At 48.8% G+C, this 24215-nt stretch overlaps 1 protein-coding gene across 2 annotated transcripts; it reads left to right on the top strand.

The window, feature by feature from the left end:
- The first annotated feature begins 1705 nt into the window (after positions 1–1705).
- On the top strand, positions 1706–22960 carry LOC310661753 (E3 SUMO-protein ligase ZBED1-like). Of its 2 annotated transcripts, none has more exons than XM_083408142.1 (6): positions 1706–1841; positions 2997–3066; positions 4442–4704; positions 16405–16469; positions 16816–16973; positions 19204–22960. In XM_083408142.1, exons 1-6 carry the CDS (start codon positions 1800–1802, stop codon positions 21228–21230), a joined length of 2625 nt encoding a protein of 874 aa, XP_083264268.1. In that variant the 5' UTR covers positions 1706–1799; the 3' UTR covers positions 21231–22960. The 2 variants fall into 2 exon arrangements, with proteins under 2 accessions (XP_083264268.1, XP_083264267.1); XM_083408141.1 differs by having other exon boundaries at positions 1733–2054.
- The last annotated feature ends 1255 nt before the right edge of the window (positions 22961–24215 follow it).

The following is a 24215-nucleotide window of genomic DNA, read 5'->3' on the forward strand; positions in this document are numbered from 1 at the left end:
GCACCCCCTAGAAGGAGGTGTTCAGCTGACCTGGCAACACTTGCAGGTGGCAGCTCCCAGAATTGAGGCCAAAATCAGTGGCCTCTGGAAAGGATACTGGCCCATTGTGCTCCAGCCTCCTGGAATTGGGGAGAGAGAAAATCTCTGAGGCAAGGGGACCAATCTATAACTTGAACCGCATAATCAGACTCCAGGCAGTGGTAGAGATTGTTGCTAACACGACAGCCACGGCCCTTAGGCTAATTGCCACGCAATTGGATGTGACACGCAATGCGTTTCTTTCATTTTGGCCAAACAAGGTGGTTTTTCTGCAGCCCTCAACCTAACTGGCGGAGCATGTTGTTTTAATATTTCAGATCATGGTGAAGCCATCCGTGATTTGGCTGCCAGCATAGAAAAGGTGGCACACGTTCCGGTACAAACTTGGGAAGGCTGGAATATGTCCTGGTTAGACAAATTCCTACCAAATGGTTGGCTTCGAGGACTCTTTGCTGTGATGATGGGACCACTGCTAATTTTGCTTCTTCTTTGCTTCTGTATCCCCTGCTTAATGCAATGTTTGCAAAATATGATGCACAGGATGGTCTCCCGTATGATGGGACCTCGTGTGCTTGCCTTAATGCAAGAATACCGTCCCCTCCCATTGGACGAACCTAGGAGTTAGGTTGTCCCAAAAAGAACAGGTGGGATTGAAGGAAGAGAGGGTACGTGTATCTTAAGCTGGTTAAACAAGTTTGGTAAATAGTCCAGCAATGCTATTATCTTCTAATAGTATCTTAGGCAAGTCAAACTTGTTAGGTTAGAATGGCCCCTAGTAAGAATGACCACGTAGCGTATATGAATAGAATGAACACGTATATGGATACAATGGACACGTAGTAATTCACTAACTGAGCATGCGTAGGAATGTAAGGTTGCCTTCCTCCCCCCATGCTCCAAGAAGGTGGAGTGTATAGGTGGATGCATATGATTGGGTGTAAAGGGGGGGCAGGAGGAGAACTGAGGGTGATAAAAGCTGAATGCACCTTTGTTTCAATGTGCCAGTCTTTGGGAAACTATTCCACTGGTGCCCTTCTGTGCAGATGAAAATAAAAACCTTTCTCTCTGAAGAAACTGGTCCCTGGTGCCTTTGTCTCCTCCGAGGTAGGGAGTGCGTGCTAATGGGCTCAGGCCCTGGATCCCCCTTGGTAAATAAGGCTTCAAAAGCAGTTTACAATAAAAAATAAAATAAAATAAAAATCACTTAAAATGTTAAATTTAAAACGCTGATACTCGTCGTCCCAACCTTTCTCCCTCACCCCTCACAACCCATTTCAAAGCTAACTGAACTGCCAACCGACGAACCTCCACTCGAGGAACACCATTGGCCGCTTTATTCACTATGACCAACCCCATTGGCCGGGAGAGCTCTGAACCCGCCTCCCCCAATTTAACGGAATCCCATCCTCTGAAGCGCGGCTCTTTTTTGTGGTTCCTCCCCCCCCCACTCCCCCCTTCCTCTCCTGTTGGTTCTCAATAGCTTTCCTAGGAGCCCGCCCTAGAAAGGGAGGAGCGTCTCTCATTCCCCACCCCTCCCGCTCCTCGTGCCCCTCTTCTCATTGGCCGCCAACTCGGCGGAGGAGGGGGGGAAGCCCGCCTCTTCTTGCCTTCCGCGCCGATGGAAGGCGCTTCATAGGCTGGGGTGGCGGCGGAACTCTGGGCCGCGCTCTCATTGGCCGCTGACCGCCCAGCCGGTGGGAAGGGATTGGCGGGGCCGAGCGTTCCATAAGGAAAAAAGCGAGAGGGGCGGCGGAGCGCAGATGCTGCTGCCGGCGGCGGCGGCGGCCGGTGTCGCGCGGCGGGCAAGTTTGCAGAACCGGAAGCGGGAGGGAGGAGCGAGGGCGGGAAGGAAGGAGGGTGAAGGGCCGCCTCCCCGCTCCGCCCGCGCGCTCCTCGACCCTCCCTCCCACGAGGGCGCCCGCCTGGAGGAGCTGCCGCAGCGGCATCGATCCAGCACCGCCCAGGCAGGGCGAGACTTGGCCGGCTTCTCGGGGTTCCTTCCTTTGAGGAGGGAGGTGGGGCAGGCTGAGAATAAGTGAGGGGGGGGGGTCCTTTTATTTTTGTAATAAGGGTGGGGGGCTTGCAGGTGAGAGGGGAGCTGCTGCTGCTGTTGCAGTGACTTGCGAGGGGACGAGCATTGATTTGCAAGAGCCGGGCTTGGTGTTGCAGGTGGACGGGTGTCCGGGGGGGGGGGGCTCTGCGTGCAGACGGGCTGGGGGGGATGAGGCGGAGAAGCACTATAGGGGAGCCTGGGTAGGGGTCGACGTCAGGTTTGGGGGCTGAGCCCGTCCAAAGTGATTGCCTTGTTTGTTTGATTGGAGCTGTTCTCCAGCGTGGTTCTGAACGGGGTAGGGGAGGCAGCCGGTATTGGGATCACAGAAGCCCCATCTAATTGTAAAGCTGGATGGGGCCACGAGGGTCATCCAGTCCAACCCCCTGCAAGGCAGGAATCTGGAGCCCAACGTGGGGCTCGAACTCACAGACCTGAGACTAAGAATCTCATGCTTTACGGACGGAGCTATTTGTGGGGACTAAGGGGAAGGAAGGTGACTGTAATCCACGGGGAAGGTGATGGGCTCTTTCTGAAGAAAGGAGGTGTTGGAGTTTGATATCAGCATGGCCAATGTTCTAGGTTAGAGGAAGAGGGTAGATCCAGGGTTGGGGGGGTCTCTGCTGGAAGAAGGTCTTGTTTGTGTGAAGAAGGTGGCTGTTGGTGTGGTTTGGGCAGAAGTTGATGTGGGGGGTCAGTGTTGTTCTGGGATGAGGAACCTGTGGCAGCGCTAGATGTTGTGGGACCATCGGTCCTGCTGGCTGAGGCTCATGGGAGTTGATTTCCAGCAGCATTTGGAAGGCTACCCATTCCCCTTCCCTGCTCTTTGGGAAAGGATTTAAGGTGAGATGGATTTCGGGTGTGAGAAGTACCAACTCTATACACTTCCTCCCTGTTAACATTGTAGGCTTCACGATTGTACCACACCATGCAAGTAACTGAGGATGCCTGCACCAGTTTTGAGGATGAGCTGCTCTGTAAGTAAAAGTAAAACCTTCTTTTCTGCCCCGTCCCAAACATATATGATCCCTTTCCCCTTTTGTAAAGGAGCTCCTAGCCCACTTAGTCACAAATAATAAATTATAATTTTAAGTGCCTGTGTTAAGCCATTTGTCGTCTTACCCCGGGAGGGAGAGGAAGAACCACCAAATTCTCTGAAGCTTCCCTGACTGGCCACCTTCGGATATTTCTTGCTCGCCACAGGTGATCAGTTGGGTGGCACTTTCACAGTCTGCCGTTGCTTCATTTCTAATCTGTCATATAAGATATATTTGATTGCCAAATACTCTAAAGAGATTGTGCTCGCATACACTCTTTTAAAACTAACCTAGCTGTCTACTGAAGGATGATGCTTTAGTGACCGCAAACGACACAAGCAGTGTAGGCTAGGAATCCCCATTGACCTGCCTGTGTCAGTGGTTGACAAATTTTGACGGTCCTTTAGAACCAAACCAAATTTCTCATCTCTCCTGCTCTAAATCCCTGCAGAAAGCCTAGCACAACTCTAGACAGGCAGTTTCCCCAACTGCTGTTTAAAAACAATTGAGAGTTTTCCAGTCAGCTTTGCCTTCTCGGCATAATCCATCAACTTGGTTTGCCATTCTTCTTTGGTAAGGACTTCCAACTCTGGGCCAATAACATCCGCGCAGCTGTTGTTCTATACATAAAAAGTCTTTTCTACTCCTTTGGAATGTCGGTACCTGTAATTCCTAATAAAAAAAGCTTCTGTTTTTTTAACAAAAGTTATTTTAAACATTTTTTTCATTTCATTATATATCATCTCCCAAAAAGCTTTTCTTACCTTACAAGTCTACCACACATGATAAAAGGTACCTTCTTTTTCTTTACATTTACAACAGATATTTGAACTTGTCTTGTACAGTACATTTTTGCTAACTTTGTAAGAGTCAGATACCACCGGTACATCATTTTCATATAATTTTCTTTCAATGTAGAACACGTCATAAATTTCAAATCTGATTTCCAGAACCTTTCCTGGAAAACTCAGAAACCAAGAGGATGAAAACTTTATAAAATAATGGGGGAAATTTATAAGTTATCTAGGAGACCACTGTAAGCAGATGGAAACAAAAGCAGGATTCTGACTCACTTGTTATACGGTCTGATATAAAAATTGGAGTATGCAGTTGTAGACGTTTAAGATAAAACTCCATGGATGGCATGGGGGGAAGTTGTGAGATTCGGAGAATCTCTACATACAGTATGATTTTATTGATGTGTGTTTGGAAAAATAAAAGAATTGTGAGTAGCAGAACCTGTTGACGTACCAAAAGTCAGCCTGCGATCTGTTGGTGAAACCAGATCTGCTTCCATTTCTCTTTCCTCCCACAGTCTGTGAAGACTGCCGCCTTTACTTCCGGGACTCCTGCCCGCAGCACGGACCCCCTACCTTTGTGGCTGACAGACCTGTTCCAGAAAGGGCTCAGTCACGAGCCCTGCTCTCCTTGCCGGAGGGACTTCTAGTCAAGGAGCGTTCCCAGGGGGGCCTCGGAGTCTGGAGCGCCCTCCCAGCCCTGCCTCGTGGCTGCATCTTTGGCCCCTACGAAGGGGAAGTGGTACGGGAACATGGCGACTGCACCCGGTATTCCTGGGCGGTAAGACACACGATTCTCCCATCGTTTCCCCCCACAACTTAAAACGTGTAGCCTGGCCTCCCAACTCCACCAGGCACAATAAAACCCCAGGCCAAATTCTCCTAGGGCAAAGCACACTCGTCTCCTCCTTTTTTTTATATATATAATATTTTTATTAAAGTTTTTACATAAGTAAAAAAGATAACAGAAAAATACAAAACAGCAAAAAGAGCAACACAAAAAGAAAAAAGAAAGAACAGAAAAACAGGTAAAAACAATTCCATTTCATAGTATTCCTTGCATTTACTTATTTCCCAGACTTCCCCACACCTCCCTTCCCTGTATTCCAATTCATATATTTGATCAGCAAATCCCTTCCCTTTTTCTTACCTAATTTTTAACTTAATTTTAATATCTTAATATATCTTAGTCTCCTTAATATCTTAACCAATTAAAGCCTTTTAATTTTATACCTTTTAACCTTTAAGTTACCTGTACTCCTTCACCACTCTATTACTAATAACCTTTTACATTCAATCCGATGACATACTAACATTCATTAATCTTACAATATTTCTGTAGATAGTCTTTAAATTTCTTCCAATCTTCCTCCATCGTCTCTTCTCCCTGGTCTCTGATTCTGCCGGTCATTTCTGCCAGTTCTATATAGTCCATCACCTTCATCTGCCATTCTTCCAGAGTGGGTAATTCTTGGCACACTCGTCTCCTCCATGCTGCCTTGTTTGCTAACAGAATTTCATTTACGTACCATAGAATTATCCTTTGAGGTTAAACACAGTAAAGAAATACGAAAGCTTTCTATGCATTAACAACGCGGCACTTCAGATTGGATCCAAACTAAGTTAGCTATGCTTTAGTTCAGGGATAGGGGACCTTTCTTCAAGCAGAGGGCCACTCCCCACCCCACCCCATTTCCCTCTCTTGTCTTCCTAATTGTTTAAACCAATTCACGAACCAATAACTTATAAATTGACCGCCAATAATGAACCATATGTTGTCAATATTACTCCGCTTTTATTATGCTATTTTTGTGATACACAAATGACACGAGAAAACTTGGTACAGTGGTACCTCTGGTTACAGACGCTTCAGGTTACAGACTCCGCTAACCCAGAAATAGTGCCTCGGGTTAAGAACTTTGCTTCAGGATGAGAACAGAAATCGCACGACGGCGGCAGGAGGCCCCATTAGCTGAAGTGGTGCTTCAGGTTAAGAACAGACCTTCGGAACAAATTAAGTACGTAACCAGAGGTACCACTGTATTTGCAGTGTGAGAGCATCTTTTTTTCCTCCTTTTTGCAAATCTGGGATATTTTTGGCAAGGTTTGTTTTGTGACAAAGGGTAACGGTGCACTAACTGGAACAGAATGAGATCCAGAAGGGGGGAAAAATCGAGCCGTGGTGCCAGAAAATAAAAACCTTATCTTCAGCCAAGTAAGAAATGCAGGATGGCTGATGTAGTCATACAGGCACTGCCAGGTTTTATTTCTTTGAAAAGTTTCTATCCCTTGTGGCATCACAAGCAAGCTTGCAAATATAACTGTGATGCAGCTACATTTGTTATTAAATAACGCTTAAAGCTGCGGTGTGTGGTGGATTACATAAACATAAGGCCTGGAAACTGAAAATATAGGGTTTTCTTCTGTTTTGTTTCAAAAAGCCCAGCTGCTGTGGGAAGATATATGTGTGTGTTTCATTGTGTCAAAGGCCCAATTCAGAACAGAAAAGGGGAGAGTGCACCAATCCAAAAAGAAAGGAAACTTCAAGGTGTGCAAAATATTGTTTCCTTTTCGCAATGCCTTTTGAGGAAAATTTTAATCTGGGCCACCATAAAACATAGCACTGTTTTCTCTCCCCCCCCCCCCCCCGAGGCAGCTCCCCCCACCTCCTGAAATTTGGCAGTGGGCCAAATAAGAGTATTTGTGTCCCTGGAAGTTATTTGGCTGTTTGTTCCAAAGCCCAGTTCATACATTTCAAGAGTGAAAAACATCTTTGCAAAGATGTGCACACGAAACACTAGCCTCATATGGGCATGTGTTTGCCTTCTTCACATGGGTTTAGCATCTGCATTGTTTTGCAAACAATAAGCGGTTAAGAGGACCCGTGTTTTTCAGCTTTTAGAATGAGCACTGGCAAATAAATTCCTTACAACTCCAGTGTAAATAATTGTGTTGCAGTGTACGGTAGCCAGCTTCCGCGTCCGAGCAAATTAAATGCAGAAATGTTTATTTCAGGCCCTGTCTGCACTGTGCGTTTAAAGCAGTATCATACCGCTTTAAACAGTTGTGACTTCCCACAGAGAACCCTGCGGTTTATTAAGAGTGCTGAGGAAAGTTGTTAGAAAATCCCCATTACCCTTAAAAAGGTAAAGTTACCCCTGCCCGTACGGGCCAGTCTTGACAGACTCTAGGGTTGTGCGCCCATCTCACTCAAGAGGCCGGGGGCCAGCGCTGTCCAGAGACACTTCCGGGTCACGTGGCCAGCGTGACATCGCTGCTCTGACGAGCCACAGCCACACACGGAAACGCCGTTTACCTTCCGACTAGTAAGCGGTCCCTATTTATCTACTTGCCCCCGGGGGTGCTTTCGAACTGCTAGGTTGACAGGCGCTGGGACCGAACAGCGGGAGCGCACCCCGCTGCAGGGATCCGAACCGCCGACCTTTCGATCGGCAAGCCCTAGGCACTGAGGCTTTTACCCACAGCGCCACCCGCGTCCCGCCACCCCCCATTACCCTTACGGAGCTACAATTCCCAGAGTGGTTTAACAACCATTCCCCTTTCCAGGGAACTCTGGGAGCTGTAGTTCTGTGAGGGAACGAGGGCTCTCCAAACAGCATCCTTAACAAACTACCATTCCCAGGATTCTTTGGGAGAAGCCATGGTTGTTTGAAGTGGTATAACACTGCTTTGAATTTAAAGTGCAGAGATGGGGCCATACATTCTTTAACATGTCTAATAATGTGTGCACCTCTTTATTCCATTTTTGAGATTTGGGGGTATTGGAGAAATTGGGGTTGCTATAAATATGTGAGGAGGGTAAGAAAGAAAGGAAGGATGTTTGTGTTAAAGCCCTAAACGGCCTTGGTCCTGTATACCTGAAGGACCGTCTCCACCCCCATCATCCAGCCCGGACACTGAGGTCCAGCGCCAAGGGCCTTCTGGTGGTTCCCTCACTGCAAGAAGTGAGTTTACAGGGAACCAGGCAGAGGGCCTTCTCGGTAGTGGCGCCCGCCCTGTAGAACGCCCTCCCAGCAGATGTCAAGGCAATAAACAACTATTTTACTTTTAAAAGACAACTGAAGGCAATCCTGTTTAGGGAAGTTTTTAATGTCTGACGCTGTATTTTTTAAACATTTGGTTGAAAGCTGCCCAGAGTGGCTGGGGAAACCCAGCCGGATGGGCGGGGTATAAATAAATTATTATTATTATTATTATTATTATTATTATTATTATTATTATTACCAAGCATCCTTTGGCATTTGCTGAGGGCTGATGGGTGCTCAGGCCTGTTCCAGTTAGGCCCGACCACCTTTCCCCCCGGTTTGATTATTCTTAGAATAGAATAGAATAGAATCATAGAGTTGGAAGAGACCACAAGGGGCATCGAGTCCAACCCCCTGCCAAGCAGGAAACACCATCAGAGCACTCCTGACATATGGTTGTCAAGCCTCTGCTTAAAGACCTCCAAAGAAGGAGACTCCACCACACTCCTTGGCAGCAAATTCCACTGTCGAACAGCTCTTACTGTCAGGAAGTTCTTCCTAATGTTTAGGTGGAATCTTCTTTCTTGTAGTTTGTATCCATTGCTCCGTGTCCGCTTCTCTGGAGCAGCAGAAAACAACCTTTCTCCCTCCTCTATGTGACATCCTTTTATATATTTGAACATGGCTATCATATCCCCCCTTAACCTCCTCTTCTCCAGGCTAAACATGCCCAGCTCCCTTAGCCGATCCTCATAAGGCATTGTTTCCAGGCCTTTGACCATTTTGGTTGCCCTCCTCTGTACACGTTCTAGTTTGTCAGTGTCCTTCTTGAACTGTGGTGCCCAGAACTGGACACAGTACTCCAGGTGAGGTCTGACCAGAGCAGAATACAGTGGCACTATAACTTCCCTTGATCTAGATGCTATACTCCTATTGATGCAGCCCAGAATTGCATTGGCTTTTTTAGCTGCCGCGTCACACTGTTGGCTCATGTTAAGTTTGTGGTCAACCAAGACTCCTAGATCCTTTTCACATGTACTGCTCTCAAGCCAGGTGTCACCCATCTTGTATTTGTGCCTCTCATTTTTTTTGCCCAAGTGCAATACTTTACATTTCTCCCTGTTAAAATTCATCTTGTTTGTTTTGGCCTAGTTCTCTAATCTGTCAAGGTCGTTTTGAAGTGTGATCCTGTCTTCTGGGGTGTTAGCCACCCCTCCCAGTTTGGTGTCATCTGCAAATTTGATCAGGATGCCCTTGAGTCCATCATCCAAGTCGTTGATAAAGATGTTGAATAAGACCGGGCCCAAGACAGAACCCTGTGGCACCCCACTAGTCACTCTTCTCCAGGATGAAGAGGAACCATTGATGAGCACCCTTTGGGTCCGGTCAGTCAGCCAGTTACAAATCCACTGAGTGGTAGCATAGTCAAGACCGCATTTTACCAGCTTCTTTACAAGAATATCATGGGGCACCTTGTCAAATGCCTTGCTGAAATCAAGGTAGACTACATCCACTGCGTTCCCTTCATCTACCAGGCTTGTAATTCTGTCAAAAAATGAGATCAGGTTAGTCTGACATGACTTATTTTTCAGAAATCCATGCTGACTATTGGTGATCACAGCATTCCTTTCTAGGTGCTCACAGATTGTTTGCTTAATGATCTGCTCCAGAATCTTCCCTGGTATTGATGTTAGACTGACTGGGCGGTAATTATTTGGGTCCTCTCTTTTCCCCTTTTTGAAAATAGGGACAACATTTGCCCTCCTCCAGTCTGCCGGGACTTCGCCAGACTGTCAAAAAATGTGTCCTTGCAGTGTGTGGCTTCTAGCCACACACCATTTTACTTTTCCAACACTACTGTGTAGAGGCATTTAGGAAACTTAAAATGTCAGATGGCTTTGTTGCTGTTGGCTGCCACTACCATCAGTAAGCAGGCAGTATGGAGTGGGCATTAGGATTTGCGGAAGGGTCCTTCGTGTCAAGGCGCACTAAATGGCACTTTGCCAAGGCTCCCTCAACCCAGCTACTGGCCCTGGCAGGAGGCCATGAAAATACTGTGATGGGTAGAGGACAACAGGAAGCTATCATGCTCTAGGTTTACCTGGGCCTAGCCAGGATTTATGTTAGGATTGCAGGCTTTAGGTTGGCAGGGGCGGAGACAGAACCGAGCTATCTGCAACACAAGTGGTCAGTTAAGCATTTTTATTTACTTACTTGATTTGGGGGGAGGCAACTTCCCCCCTGCCCCGCCCATGCAGTGGCTTATTTCTGGTTTTTTTATCCACATATCTGATAATGACGGTCACCTTTTTTAATTTTATCCCACAACCATGAGGACCACAGACTTGCTTAAAAAGTAAAGCCGAGTTTCTCAGAAAGTTTTGCTTATCACAACATTGTGTGTCTTAGCCATGCAATACCATAGGTGACTACAGTCGTACCTCAGAAGTCGAACAGAATCCGTTCCAGAAGTCGGTTTGGCTTCCAGAACTTTTGTAAACCAAGGCACGGCTTCCAATTGGCTGCAGGAGCATTGGACTTTCAGGTTCCAAAGAACGTTCACAAACCGGAACATTTACTTCTGGGTTTGCAGTGTTTGGGAGCCAAAATGTTCGGCTCGCAAGGCGTTCCGAACCTGTGCATGTGCAGGTTGCAATTTGGCGCTCATGCGCAAAGCACAATTTAGTGCTTCTGCGCATGCGTGACCGCCAAAACCCAGAAGTAACCCGTTCCGGTACTTCTGGGTTTCGGCGGTACGTAACCCGAAAAAACGCAACCTGAAGCGGTTGTAACTCGAGGTATGACTGTACAGTGGCACCTCACATACGCTTCAGGTTACATACGCTTCAGGTTACAGACTCCGCTAACCCAGAAATAGTTCTTCAGGTTAAGAACTTTGCTTCAGGATGAGAACAGAAATCGTGCTCCGATGGCACGGCGGCAGCAGGAGGCCCCATTAGCTAAAGTGGTGCTTCAGGTTAAGAACAGTTTCAGGTTAAGGACAGACCTCCGGAACGAATTAAGTACTGAACCCGACGTACCACTGTACTTGATCACTATAATGGCCTTTGTGGTCCACTGCAAATCTAGTAGAGAATCTAGTTGTGCAGCAGTTAGATCCTGTACCCCCATTTGGAGGCCACAACTCCCCATCATCCCTCAATATTGGCCATGCTGACCGGAACTGGAGTCTCAAGAACATCTGTAGGGCCGCCAGTTCCCCATTCCTGGTTGTCGAACTCAGGGAGATTCCAGCTTAAATTTCCCACTCGGCCACCAAGCTGACTTGGGCCAGTTGCCGTCTCTCAGCCCAACCTACTGTGTTGTGACGATAAAGGGAGTGGCAGCAGGGGTAATATCACCCTGAGCTCCTCGAGGAGAGTGGGATAAACATTAAAAAAAATAAAAAAATTATTGCTTTTTGAACAATTTAAACATTACAAAACCAAACAAACACAGAAAAATAAAAACCAATACAATACAATATAAAAACACTACATAACACTAAACACATTAAACTAAACAAAACCAAACAAAACAGTTTAAAACACTCAAACAATTTCAATATTATATCTTTCATTCACTTGTTTCACCGACCTCCTCACACCTCCCTTTTTGTATTCCACTTCTGTCAAATGTTTCAGCAATTCCTTTCCATCTTCCTCTGTTATCTGTCAAATAATTATCTTTACACATTCTAACCTTACTTTACTTTTAAAATTCCATTAATCTATTTATACTTAAATCCTTATAACATTTTTACTAAAGCCATATAACTTCATTCCAATATTTTAACATTCATTAATTTTGCAATATTTCTGTAAATAATCTTTAAACTTTTCCCAGTCTTCTTCCACCGACTCTTCTCCCTGGTGAGAGTGGGATAAACATGTGACAAATAAAATCCCAAACCAGTTTCCTTTGGCCGCCAAGACCAAAGGGTTGAGTTGGTTGTGCCCCAAAAGGTCCCTGAAGAAAGATTCATGTTTTGACACAATGTGGAGCTCCAAAAATGTACATTGAGGCTTCCTCCCTTTTTCCACAGATGCCATCGGTTTGCCACGAATGATAGCATTATGAAACGAAACAACAGCAACAGAAATGCCCTTGACTAAATGGTGGCTGTATTTGTGGGCACAATGATGTTATCCTTCAAAGGCATCTGTGGTTATTTGAGCACCTGATTCTGCCTAGGATCGAGCTGTAAATATGCAAAGATCAGCCTTAGATTGAAGTGCCACCTTTCAGTTTGGAGTCCCCTGTGCTTTTATGCTAACTTTGACTTGGAGTAGCTGTTCAAAGCTCTGACCAAGCTACATGCAGCAATGTATGTACAGTGGTACCTCAGGTTAAGTACTTAATTCGTTCCAGAGGTCCGTTCTTAACCTGAAGCACCACTTTAGCTAATGGGGCCTCCTGCTGTTGCTGCGCCGCCAGAGCACGATTTCTGTTCTTATTCTGAAGCAAGGTTCTTAACCCGAAGCACTATTTCTGGGTTAGCAGAGTCTGTAACCTGAAGCGTATGTAACCCGAGGTACCACTGTATCTTTGAATTAAAGATGCCCGTTTGTTTCAAATTTTGCATAAGTTGGGGTGGGGGAGAGATTTGGAGGAGGGAAATTAACACTTTCCTCTCCTGTGGCAGTCCTGAGAAAAAAATTCTTTACTCTAAAGGAGGCAAATCTCTCATTTGTGTCAATGGGGAATTTCCCTCCAATGTAAATAGTGGCTTCAGGGAAGGGATTTTCTCAGAACAGCAGCAGGGAAAAAGATGGTTAAACTCCCTCTCTGTGCTTGCTTTGATGCTATAGATTTATCACCACCCCAACTAATACCTATGCATATCTTTATTTATTACAAGTTAAATGCAAAGGCATTCAAGTCTAGTTTTGGCTCCAGGGGAAATCTTTCCTAGCTGTGCTGAAGATCTTTGGCTCAGTCAAAACTGTGGCAATACAAAAAATAATAATCCACAGTTGGATCTCCTGCTGCGATTTCCATTTAATTTGCTTATGTTCATCATTTAGGCCATATTTCTGATCAAAGCTCTCTCTCTTCAGGAGTTGGACAACAATATAAACTGCAGAAAGTGAATTTTCCTAAAACTTTATAAATTACGAAAATTCGAAGGGAAGCAAGAACATTTGGAAAACGCAAAACTGCCAGCGTTAAATTAATCACAGACGGCAACAACGAAGCAGAAAATCAGCAGCATATCCAATAAAACCTCATTAGTCAAAGGATACTTGAAATAGATAGGTCTGCAAATCCAGATTAAGCTACTGTTAATGATTATGATAGATAATGGCCATGGGAGGAAGGCAGCTGAATAAGAGCTCCCTGGGGAAAGGGATTGATTGTTAAACTACTCTGCGACTTGTAGTTCTGTGATAGGGGTCTCCTAGCAACGCTTGGCCCCCTTCGCAAACTACAGCTCCCAGAATTCAGTGGGGGAAGCCATGACTGCTTAAAGTGGTATGAGGCTGATGGTAGGGTTGCCATATTTCAAGAGGTAACAAATCTGAACACAAAATGTTGAGATTTTTTAGGGCAGTCACCCAGTACCCCACTGCTGCTGCCACGCCAGAGCCTGAACCAGAACCACCCGTGCACACAGACAAAAAAATTAAACCCCAAATCCAGGACATTTGCTTTAAAATGTAAAATTCCCCCCGGATGGGCATGTAGGACCCCCAAAAGAGGACATGTCAGGGAATTCCAGGACATATGGCAACCCTACTCATGGGAATTGGAGTCTTAACAAATATCCAGCAGGCCACAGCTTCCCCAGACCTGCTCTAAGCCTTATAAAGACTGGTTGTGGGCTGTAGATCTTTCTGCATGTGCAATAAAAGGTTTAGTTCAGATGATCTGCAAACCCAAGCACCTTTACCCCAAGATTAGCACAAGTCCTTATTCAGTGGCAGTCAATTCTCTTCTGTCCACACTGATGAGGTGGTCGAGAGAGTTGTTTCTGTTTTTCAATGTGGTTTTTCTGCTACATTTTTAGCATTCTTTTTAAACCACAGAATTGTAAAGTTGGAAGATCATATAGCCCAACACCCCGCAATGCAGGAATATGCAGGTGTCCCCATACGGGGATCGAACCTGCAGCCTTGGTGTTATCATCACCATGCTCTTAACCAACTGAGCTATCCAGGCTGATAGAACCTGACCAAGGCCACAGAACCTGTACCAGACTCTCTGTCCATCTCACTCAGTATTGTCTACTCTTGATAGGCAGAGAGGTCTTTCCCAGCCTGGCCAGGTAATATCAGTCATTGGACCTGGGATCTTCCGAAATCAAGGTGCATGCATGCTCTAGCAATGAGCTATTTCATCTTCCCTCTGTGTTGCCCTTGCCCTCAGTTTTGACATCTCAGCAACCCCAGGAGATCGAGAGCTAGGTAAGGCTGGGAAAAATTGTAGCATGCCCTAGCCACCCAATAAGCTTCCTGGCCGAGTGAGGATTTGAACTCCGGACTCTCCAATCTGAGCACAACACTCACCGCATTGCAACAGCCACTTGCATGCAATTAATCCTTCCTTTGCTTCTTCAGGTGCAATCCCAAGAGAGAGGAAGAAGATAAAGCTCTCGTTTTTAAAAATAAAATAAATTAAAATCCAGATGTGGGGAAAAGGTTATTTGTCACAAACTGCCTTCAATATCAGAGACCTCTGGGTATCAGTCGCTAGGCAGCAACAGCAAGAAGAGGGCTATTGTTGCCCTATCAAGAGGTGTAGGACACAGTGATGGACTAAACAGGCCTCTGGTGTGATCCAGCATGCTCTTTTCATGTTCACCTGAGCCAACATTTGCAAAATGGCAGCTTTGTTGCTGTTCAGTACATGGAAAGGCTCAAGTGGAATATTTTTCCAGGTGTGTTTTGGGCGATCAGTGTCCCTGCAACCCTAAAGGAGGGCAGGAAACCGGAATCCAAACCTGCTCAGCAAACTGGTCCATGTGGAAGGATGGGCAGAAGGTTGGTTGGGAATACAGTGGTACCTTGGTTCCCAAACGCCTTGGCTCCCGAACAAATCACCTTCCGAATGCTGCAAACCCGGAAGGAAGTATTCCGGTTTGTGAATGATTTTCGGAAGCCGAACGTCCTCCGCAGCTTCTGATTTGAGTGCAGGAAGCCGCGCCTTGGTTTTTGAATGGTTTGGGGAGTCGAACAGACTCGGAACGGATTAAGTTCGAGAACCAAGGTTCCACTATAACTGATAGGTCCTTGGATGACTTGCAGTTGATCTGCATGGGTTTCTGGCTCCCAGTTGCTCAACAAAGGCAGTTTCAAAAAGGCTGTTGGCCCTACACTCACACAAAATTGACTGGAGTAGATATTGATTTGTATTAGCTACCTGTAAATTATCTCTGTGTTTGACATTATGGGCTGAAGGGAACGATTGGCTCCTTTTCCTGAGCTTTTCTGGATTGAGATCTCTGGGTCACTATTTTGTACCCGGCTTCAGTTAGTAGGCCCTGGGGGTAGTCTAGATAATATTTTTTTAAAAAAAAATCTGAAAACTTGCTCACACCTACTTTAAGGTATTTGACGTTTTTCAGATCCACTGTAGATGGCGCTCTATTCCCTTTCGAAATGCTTTCTGGCTTGTCTCTGGCTTGCAGACCTGAAATCCACCTTAGGCTGCTGAAAGTGATGGGTTAGTGTAGAGTGAGAGTGACACACACACACCTGGGCCCAGATCGTGGCACACTTTTAAGCCATCCACTTGGAAACCCAGCCCTGTCCCTTGGGGCTGGGGTGCCTCTGATGTCAGGCAAATTCTTAAGGGTGCATCAAGAACTATTTTGTAGGAGGATTTCACAATCCTACTGGGAAATTCAGATTTGCACATTTGGAGTGCAGTAAAAGCACCCGATATCACCCTAGTGCAACAAATCCACTTTAGGGGAAAAGAAAAGACTTTTTTGTGGTTGGGAAAGTGCCAGGAAAATGCACCGGGAAGTGTGGAATGAATGAATGATCAAAGTGGGGAGGGGAGAGAGATATAAAGAGCCTGCTGGTAATTCAGGATGACCGCTTACTGTCATGTAACCTCCCCACAAGCAGATCAGAATGGGTGATCAATTAAGATTAAGATTAAGATCTAACCTTTGCATAAGTTTTGCGCAAGCAAATCTAGGATGGATGCTCTGTAAATACAGTGGTACCTCGGGTTACATACACTCCAGGTTACATACGCTTCAGGTTACACACTCCGCTAACCCAGAAATAGTGCTTCAGGTTAAGAACTTTGCTTCAGGATAAGTACAGAAATCGGGCGCGGCGGCAGCAGGAGGCCCCATTAGCTAAAGTGGTGCTTCAGGTTCAGAACAGTTTCAGGTTAAGAACGGACCTCCAGAACGAATTAAGTACTTAACCCAAGGTACCACTATACATACAGAGGAGCCTTAAGGTAGGGGTTGGGTGAGAGTAGAGCTTTTGTTTCATTCCTCTTCTCCTTCCCTGATCTTTCCATCCCTCCTTCAGGTGCAGGACAACGGCTCCTACTTCTTTGTCGACGCGTCGGATGATTCCAGATCCAACTGGATGAGGTGAGCCCCTTGGGAAAGAGGCCCAGCAGAAGGAAGGAAGGGCATATACACCCGTCCCAGCTTAGTTGCGTACATTATATCCATGGAGCTACACAGACACACACCCCGTGATGAATTAGGTTTGGCAGCTTTTCAGCCCCCATAGGATGCTGGCGTGGTCCCCGTGGTGAATGCTTGTTTAGTCATAGGGGAGTGCTTCCAGCCTCCTTGCAGACTGTGGGCTGGCTTTACCCTGGAGTCGTACTGCTGCGGCTACCGCTCGCTGCATCCACCAGCGAGTAAAGCATGACGCATGCCCCCCCCCAAAAAAACCACAGTGTGACTCATCCCCGCTTCCTCCCTGCAGATATGTGGCGTGCGCCTCCACCGAGGAGGAGCAGAACCTGACTGTTTTCCAGTACCGGGGCTATATCTACTACCGGGTCTGCCAGACCATACCTGCCGACACAGAGCTGCTGGTGTGGATAGGGGAGGAGTACGCACGCACGCTGGGATTACGCTTAGGTAGGCAAAAAGAAGAAGAGGAGGGGAGTGGGACATGTTTCAAGGCCTCCCGTGTTCCCTTCTCCCTGCAGTCATGTAATCACCTAAGGAAGCTGCCGAGCACCACGTCTGACAACTGGGATACTCTTGACCGGTGGCAGTTTTTCCGGGATCTCCGGCAAACGTCCTTCCCACTCCCTGCTGCCTGGTCATTTTTAAACTAGAGGTGTCAGGAATCAAACCTGAGATCTTCACAGCAATGTGCAGTGAGCCCAGTTAGGGACAAAGCGCACCCAAGAGCCAAATGATCGGGGTTATCTTTTTAAACATACCCCATGACCCTCCCCAATGCTAACAACAGCCACAAAACATTCCCCCATTGAGGAAATAGCTCCTGAGTTTCATTCCTCGCATATGACCTAGAAACAGGAGATAATTTCGGCTCTGGATTTAATAGTTCTATTGTGTGGGGTTTGGGTTGGGGGTCCTCTTTGCATTGCAGTGTGCCTTCCTTCACTGAATTCAAAATGGGGCAAGCCAGCCTCACTGCTTTGAGGGCTCTTCTCATTCTCCTGAGTGGGGTCGCTGGGCTTCTTGACCCCCAAATCTTGCCCCAGTGGTGCTACTGTATGGAATACTGTGGCATCTTGGCTTGTGGTTATATTCCTAGACTCCCAGATTACCCATTAAAGGGTCTCTCTTTACCCCACAACTAGCCTTCATTTCCCATTATTGCCAAGTTTTTGTTGTTGTGAACGCAACATTTATTTATTTTTAAGTTTTTCCTGCAACAGAATCAAACCAAAGCAATTCACAGTACATTCGGACCTTGGATCCCAAACGCCTTGGTACTCAGACGTTTTTGCTCCCGAATGCCACAAACCTGGAAGTAAATGTTCCAGTTTGCAAATGTTCTTTGGAACCTGAATGTCCAACGGGGCTTCCGCAGGTTCCAATCGGCTGCAGGAGCTTCCTGCAGCCATTCCGAAGCTGTGCTTTGGTTTCCAAATGTTTTGGAAGTCAAACGGACTTCCGGAACGGATTCCGTTCAACTTCCAAGGTACGACTGTACAATGTTGCTTAAATGTAGACCCAGCCTGGCACACTGTTTGAAGAGCTGATGTACACAGCTTTGGGATGGAGTGGCAAGGGATCATTGACTCTCCGTGTTCACCTTTGCAGCCCCCTTTCCCCCCTGCACTTGGGTGGGTAAGAAAGAAAACGCCTCCCTGTTCTCCCAAGCTTGGAGCCAGGGAAGGCATTCTCCCTAAGCCTTGTGCTGTGCTCAGAGCAGTTCCAAAGCTCAGCATGGCACCAGGTACAAAAGCAGGAGAAGTATAGGGTCATGGCAACTGCACATGCAAAGTGGCTGCCACAGTTCAAAGTTTGTGGGTCCTTCCTGACCAGCCACTGGGAATAAGGAGGGACTTTGGAATTCGGGTCCATAAGAACATGGAAAGAGCCTGCTGGATCAAGCCAAAGACCCATCTGGTGCAGCATCCTTTTCTCACAGTGGCCAACCGGATGCCTGTGGAAACCCATAAGCAAGATCTGAGCACAAGAGCACTCTTCTCCTGCGGTTTCCAACAACTGGTACCAAGAAGCATTGCCGCCTCTTGACACTACTTCTTGGTGGGTCTGATGCGAGTTGTGGTTCATCCACACCCGGGGGGTGCAAAGGTTCCCCACACATAGAATCACAGAATTGTAGAGTTGGAAGGGACCCTGAGGATCATCCTTGCAAAGCAGGAATATGCAGCTGTCCCATACGGGGATCGAACCTGCGACTTTGGTGCTATCAGCACTATGCTGTAACCAACTGAGCCATCCAGTTTCGTCTATTTTTTCAGCAGCAGAGATGGAGGTCTCTTCGGCCATGGCCAGATTATTGAACAGACTTAACAGGGCCCTAACCGGGGGGGGGGGGTGAAGGACTGTGCTTCTAAATAGTATGTGGGGAGTGGTGGTAGGGATCAGTGGCGTAGCGTGGGTTGTCAGCACCCGGGGCAAGGCAAGTAATTTGCGCCCTCTAACCCGTGGATTTTAGCACTGATTTTAGCACTGCGAGTGCCCCCCCCCAGATGTTGCGGCCAGCCCCCCCTGCACCCCCACACTACGCCACTGGTAGGGATCTCCCATGTCACAATTTGCTCACCCCAAAACAGCAGAGGGACTGTTCCAGGGTTGGCTGCCTTGCACCTCGGCAGATGTATCGGACCCTCACCCTTGCGCTGTTATCTCTCCCTTCCAGGTGAGCATTTTAAGTACGAATTTGGCGAGAAGGAGCTGCTGATGAAACTCTTCCAGGAGCTGCACCTCAAGACCCCGCCGCCGCCTCCCGCTCCCCACGCCCCGTCTTCCCGCACCCAGTACTTGTGCGGAGACGCCGCCGCCTCTCCCCTGCTGCCCCTCCACAAGCCGGGCCTCCCCCCGGGAGGAAGCCCTTTCCCGCTGCTGGAAGGGACCCAGAACCTGGTGGGGCTGGGGAGGGCGCAGAGCCGCTACTGGACTTTCTTTGGGTTCCAGGGGGATGCCTACGGCCGCATCCTGGACAAGAGCAAGATCATCTGCAAGCTGTGCGGAGTCCGCCTCAGCTACAGCGGCAACACCACCAACCTACGCCAGCACCTCATCTACAAGCACCGCTGCGAGTACAACCAGCTGGTTGGGACCCAGACGGCCGCTCTGGACAAAGGGGTCCTGGGGACGGTGAGCGAGTTCGGAGCCCCCCGGCCTCCCGCCCCGGGCAGGACCACGCGGGCGGTGGCCGACTTCATCGTGCTCGACCTGATGCCCGTGGAGGTGGTGGAAGGAGAAGGGTTTGGGCAGATGTTGGGGGTCCTGGACCCCAACTACAAGCCCCCAGATGCCGCCTCCCTGGCCCACACGGTGCTGAGGGACATGCACACCCACGTGAAGGGGAAAATCTGGGAGCTGGTGCGGACCCTGCCCCAGTGCTCGCTCAGCTTGGACATCTGGCGCCACAGCAACACTCTCACCTACCTCACTCTCACCGTGCACTACGTGGACGACTGCTTCGAAGCCCGTGCGAGGGTGCTCTCGAGCCGCCCCATCCCCGAAGAGCCCAGCGCCGACGGCCTGGCGGAGGCCCTGAGCGAGGCGGCCAAGGAGTGGGGGGTCCGTGAGAGCACCTCATACACCGTCGGAGGCCTTGGGCTCACTACCCAGCAGGCCGCAGCGGCGCTCGGTTGGACCGCCCTGCCTTGCATTGGGCAGGCCTTGCGAGCCGCCATGGAGGCTGTGCTGAGCCAGCCAGCTGTGCAGGGTGCCTTCGAGCGGCTGCGGCGCCTGGCGTCCTGGGCGCTGGCCGGGGCAGGCCGCGGCGAGAAACTGTGGGCCCAGGAGCCCCTCCTGCAAGCGCACCTCGGCCGCTTCCTGCGGGACGGGGGCAAGTGGCACAGCGCCTATGCCGTCCTGCAAGGCCTGCTGGAGCACAGCGACCCTCTGGCGGGGCTCGGCCCCGACGGGGAGGCGACGCTGCGCCCCCAGGACTGGGCTGCCCTTCGGGACGCGGCCAAGGTCCTCAAGCCCATGGCCATTGCTACCTCGACATTCACCAAAGACCCCTTTTCCAGCCTGTCCCTCGTCAAGCCCGTGCTCACCAGCCTTCTATATAAACACCTGGTGGGCAGCGAGTGGGACTCCGCCCTGGCGCTGGAAGCCAAGGCCGCGGCCCAGAAGGAACTGAACCAGCACTTCTCCAGCCCAGACGTCAACCAAGCCCTCAACCTGGCCTGCGCCCTGGACCCGCGCTTCCGCGGCCTCGACTTCCTGAGCCACTCGGACCGCGTGGAAACCCTCCACTTGCTCAAGGCGGAAGCGTCGCGGCTGGCGGAGTCGCCGGCAGCGCAGGCCTCCGGCCCGCCGGGCATGGCCTTGCCCCCGTCGCCGCCGGCCAAGGTGCCAAAGCAAGATGCAGGCATCGAGTTCCTGCTGGGGGACCTGTGCAGCATGCGTGCCGCCTCGGGCGCCAGCTCGGCGCATCAGCAGGTGGAGCAGGAGGCCAGCAGCTTCCAGTCCAGCAAGGCCTCCGCCCTCGGCCAGGACCCTCTGCAATGGTGGAAGACGCACCACACGCAGTACCCGCTGCTGGCCCGGGCGGCCCGCAAGCTGCTTGGCGTGCCTGCCACCTCGGTGCCCGCGGGCTGGCTATTCAGCAGCGCTGGCGACGCCATGCACACCAAGCGGCAGGCCCTGACGCCAGAGCACGTCGATATGCTGGTGTTCCTCCACGGCAACCGAGCCATGCTCTATTAGGAAACGGGGAAAGAGAGTGGGTAGCTTGGGTGGGCAGGGCACCCTTCTTTGCCTGCCCCCCCCCCCGGAGGCGCGAGGGTGGCAAAAATGCTTCCGGAGAACCCTCTTCCCTTCCTTCTTTCCTCCCTTCTCTCTCTCCCTGTGGGACAGGCTTAATGCTCTGTGTGGTTTTGAGAGAGAAGAGGGTAAAGAGGAGCAGAACAAACCATTTGGGAGCTTTTTTGGAGAGGGGTGGTGATGCCTGTCCATCAGCCAGAAACAGCCTGGAGCGAAAAGATAATAGATATGGCCATAGTAGTCATTTTGGAGAACAGGAATGGTCCATTTTAAGGTTGGGAGGGGGGAGAGGAGGCTGAGGACAGAAGTGGTCCATCAAAGGGGTGGGAGGCCTGATGTGAAGGAATAGTCCACGTGCCACAAGGGAAAAGGGGTGTGTGAACATGAGGGAGGAGGTGCGTATGGCTTTCACAGCGCTTCTCTCGCTTGCATTGCAGCCCCATTTTTCTCTCCTGCCTGGTAGAAGATGCGCAGCAGCAAAGGACAGGGATGTTCCATGAAAGGAAAGGAGAGGGAGCATCTGAGGACAGGAATGGCCCACAAACAAAGTTGGGGGGGGGAGAGTAGAGGTGGGGCTGGAATATTCCATGCGTGTAGGGGGGGAGAGGTGGAGCTCTGACTGAGAGCGGGGAGGATTTTGGGGAGTTGGATTTGGCAGGGACTCCGATAGAGGAAACCACAGGAATTGAAAAGCAGGGAGAATGCAGAAGGAGCTCACATAGGAAGGTGGAGGAAGTGGGACAAAATAGCAGAGTGGAATATTCCAAGTGGGCTGGATTGTAATTAGCCATATATTGCAAGGGGGGTGGGGTGGAGGATTGCAATTGGGGGAGGGGAAAGAGGCAGTTTTTCCACAGTAGGTATTGTGGATTTCCAATTCCCTCCCCTTAAAAAAATAATTATATATAGAATATTTATGTATATTGGTGTCCAGGTGTCCTTAGAGCTTAAAGGCAGGGGATGTTGATGGTTTAATATCCCAAGCAGCAGTTTGAGGAGGGATCTAATCAGAAAACAAACTCATCTGCTCCCTTTCATTTCCTTTTTCTAGGATATTGTGCAGGGTGGGAGCATGGAGAAAATTGTGTCTGGGAAATCCCTTCAGGCCCCGAAGTATCTCCCTTTGCACCTGAAATCATGTGATTGCATCTGCCTTCTTTTCTCCTCCATGGGGGTGGGGGTCCCAGGCACAGATTAGAAAGACTCAAAAACATAGTAAAGAAAAAAAGAGGGTGTTTAGAGGAGACTGGCCCTCCCCTCTTTGGGATCAGAAATGCCCCCCTTCTGGTCTACCACCCACCCTTCTGGGGCAAGCAGTCAGTTAGCATAATAAACCAAAGATAGTATTAACCCATTCCTTTCTACTCTCCCCCCCCCAACTTCATTTACATACACCCCTAGTCCGGTTTGCATGTGGCTGAAACGTGTCTCTCCAGAACATGGAGGAACAAAGCTGGAAACATGAATGCATGTCTTTTCTCTTTCCTGCCCCCTCCCCTTAATGTCATTCCCACATTTGGGGGGGGGGGAGGCAGCTTGGCTTGGGTTTCATTTTTTAACCTTTCCCCCCCTGCTTCCCTTTCAGTACTGGAACATGTTTTCTTTTGTGTGTGTTTTTCAAAAATTGAAATGGGTGCTTCAACAAGAAAATAAAAGTATGCTTTATTTTAAAAGGGCACTTCTGGTTTTCTTAAGAAGGGTGAACAGGAGGGGGGGGAGAAGCAGCTGAAGAGATTTACCCCAAGGCAGCAGGTTCATGCCCTATGGCAGTGGCAGCCTTCACCAACTGAGGCCTTCCATATATTTTGGATTAGCACTGCTCCCTGGAGCTGATGGGAGTTGTAGTGATTGAATGACTCTGGGGATCATCTAGTCCAACCCTGTCTGGGTAGCTCAGTAATTAGAGTGCTGTGCTGATAACACCAAGGCTGTAGCTTTGATCTCCGTATAGGACAGCTGCCTATTCCTGCATTGTAGGGGGTTGGAAAAATTACAATTCTATAATCCCCTGCAATACAAGAATATGCAGCTGTCCCATGGGGGGATCGAACCTGCAACCTTGACGTTCTGTCAGCACCACGCTGTAACCAACTGAGCTAACCAGTGATCATCTCAAAGCACCTTTTGGTGGAGGCCGCCCTAGAAAGTGGGACAGTATAAGGGAGCTGAAGAGAGCCACATACAAGAGAGAAACTCCACTGGCAACGATGAAATTAAATTGCCATCTGACTCCACAGTTCAGCCCTATGACTTCTCTCATGTGGCGTCTCTGCTTTCCCCTCATCTGCCCACACTTTGCAGGTGCCAGAGCCCTCAAGTTTTTAGCATTCCCCTCTTTGAGCTCCCAAAGTGCATTCAGCGACAGCTTATAGGCCCTGGTGAGGGAAAGAGGCACACGGTGAGGAATTTCACCTTCGTGTCTTGGTAAACGTCCTTCAGTGGGGGGAGAAAGGAAGGCCCAGCTCCCTCAGAGAGCTGGCTAGCAACATAGGGCGATAAGACACTTGAGCCTAAACTCACTTAGGCCCATAGCTGTCAACTTTCAGATTTGAAAATAAGGGATAAGCAGCTTCCCCTGTCCCAGGGACAGTCTATGGGATATCTAACAATCCGGGGAAGCAGTGGGAAACTGCGCTGGAATAAGGGAATTTCCCGCCAAAAAAGGGAAGGTTGACAGCTATGCTTAGGCCTAAAACTCACATGCTAGGCACTATGTCCCGTTGAACTTGGTGGGGCTTACTTCTGAGTAAATGCCATGGGATGGTGCTGCACAAAAGGTCTGGGGTGCAGAGGGAAGCAGAGAATTTGAAAGCAAGTTTGTCACCCGTCAGTATTTTTGCCTATATAGGGTAGGTCTGCTGTCCCTGATTCTTTAAATATATGAATATAATTGCGTCAGAATAAAGGTTTGCCCTGCTGATGAATTTG

The sequence above is a fragment of the Podarcis tiliguerta genome, assembly GCF_965153285.1.
Source record: "Podarcis tiliguerta genome assembly, chromosome: 13".
Classification (NCBI taxonomy): domain Eukaryota; kingdom Metazoa; phylum Chordata; class Lepidosauria; order Squamata; family Lacertidae; genus Podarcis; species Podarcis tiliguerta.

What these genes read in the sequence shown, in the direction of transcription:
- LOC310661753 (XM_083408141.1), top strand. Translation starts at nt 1,800, where the DNA reads ATGCTGCTGCCGGCGGCGGCGGCGGCCGGTGTCGCGCGGCGGGCAAGT. An exon ending in TCCTTCCTTTGAGGAGGGAG is followed by an intron (nt 2,055 to 2,996) that starts GTGGGGCAGGCT and finishes TTAACATTGTAG; the next exon opens with GCTTCACGATTGTACCACAC. An exon ending in GCACCCGGTATTCCTGGGCG is followed by an intron (nt 4,705 to 16,404) that starts GTAAGACACACG and finishes TCCCTCCTTCAG; the next exon opens with GTGCAGGACAACGGCTCCTA.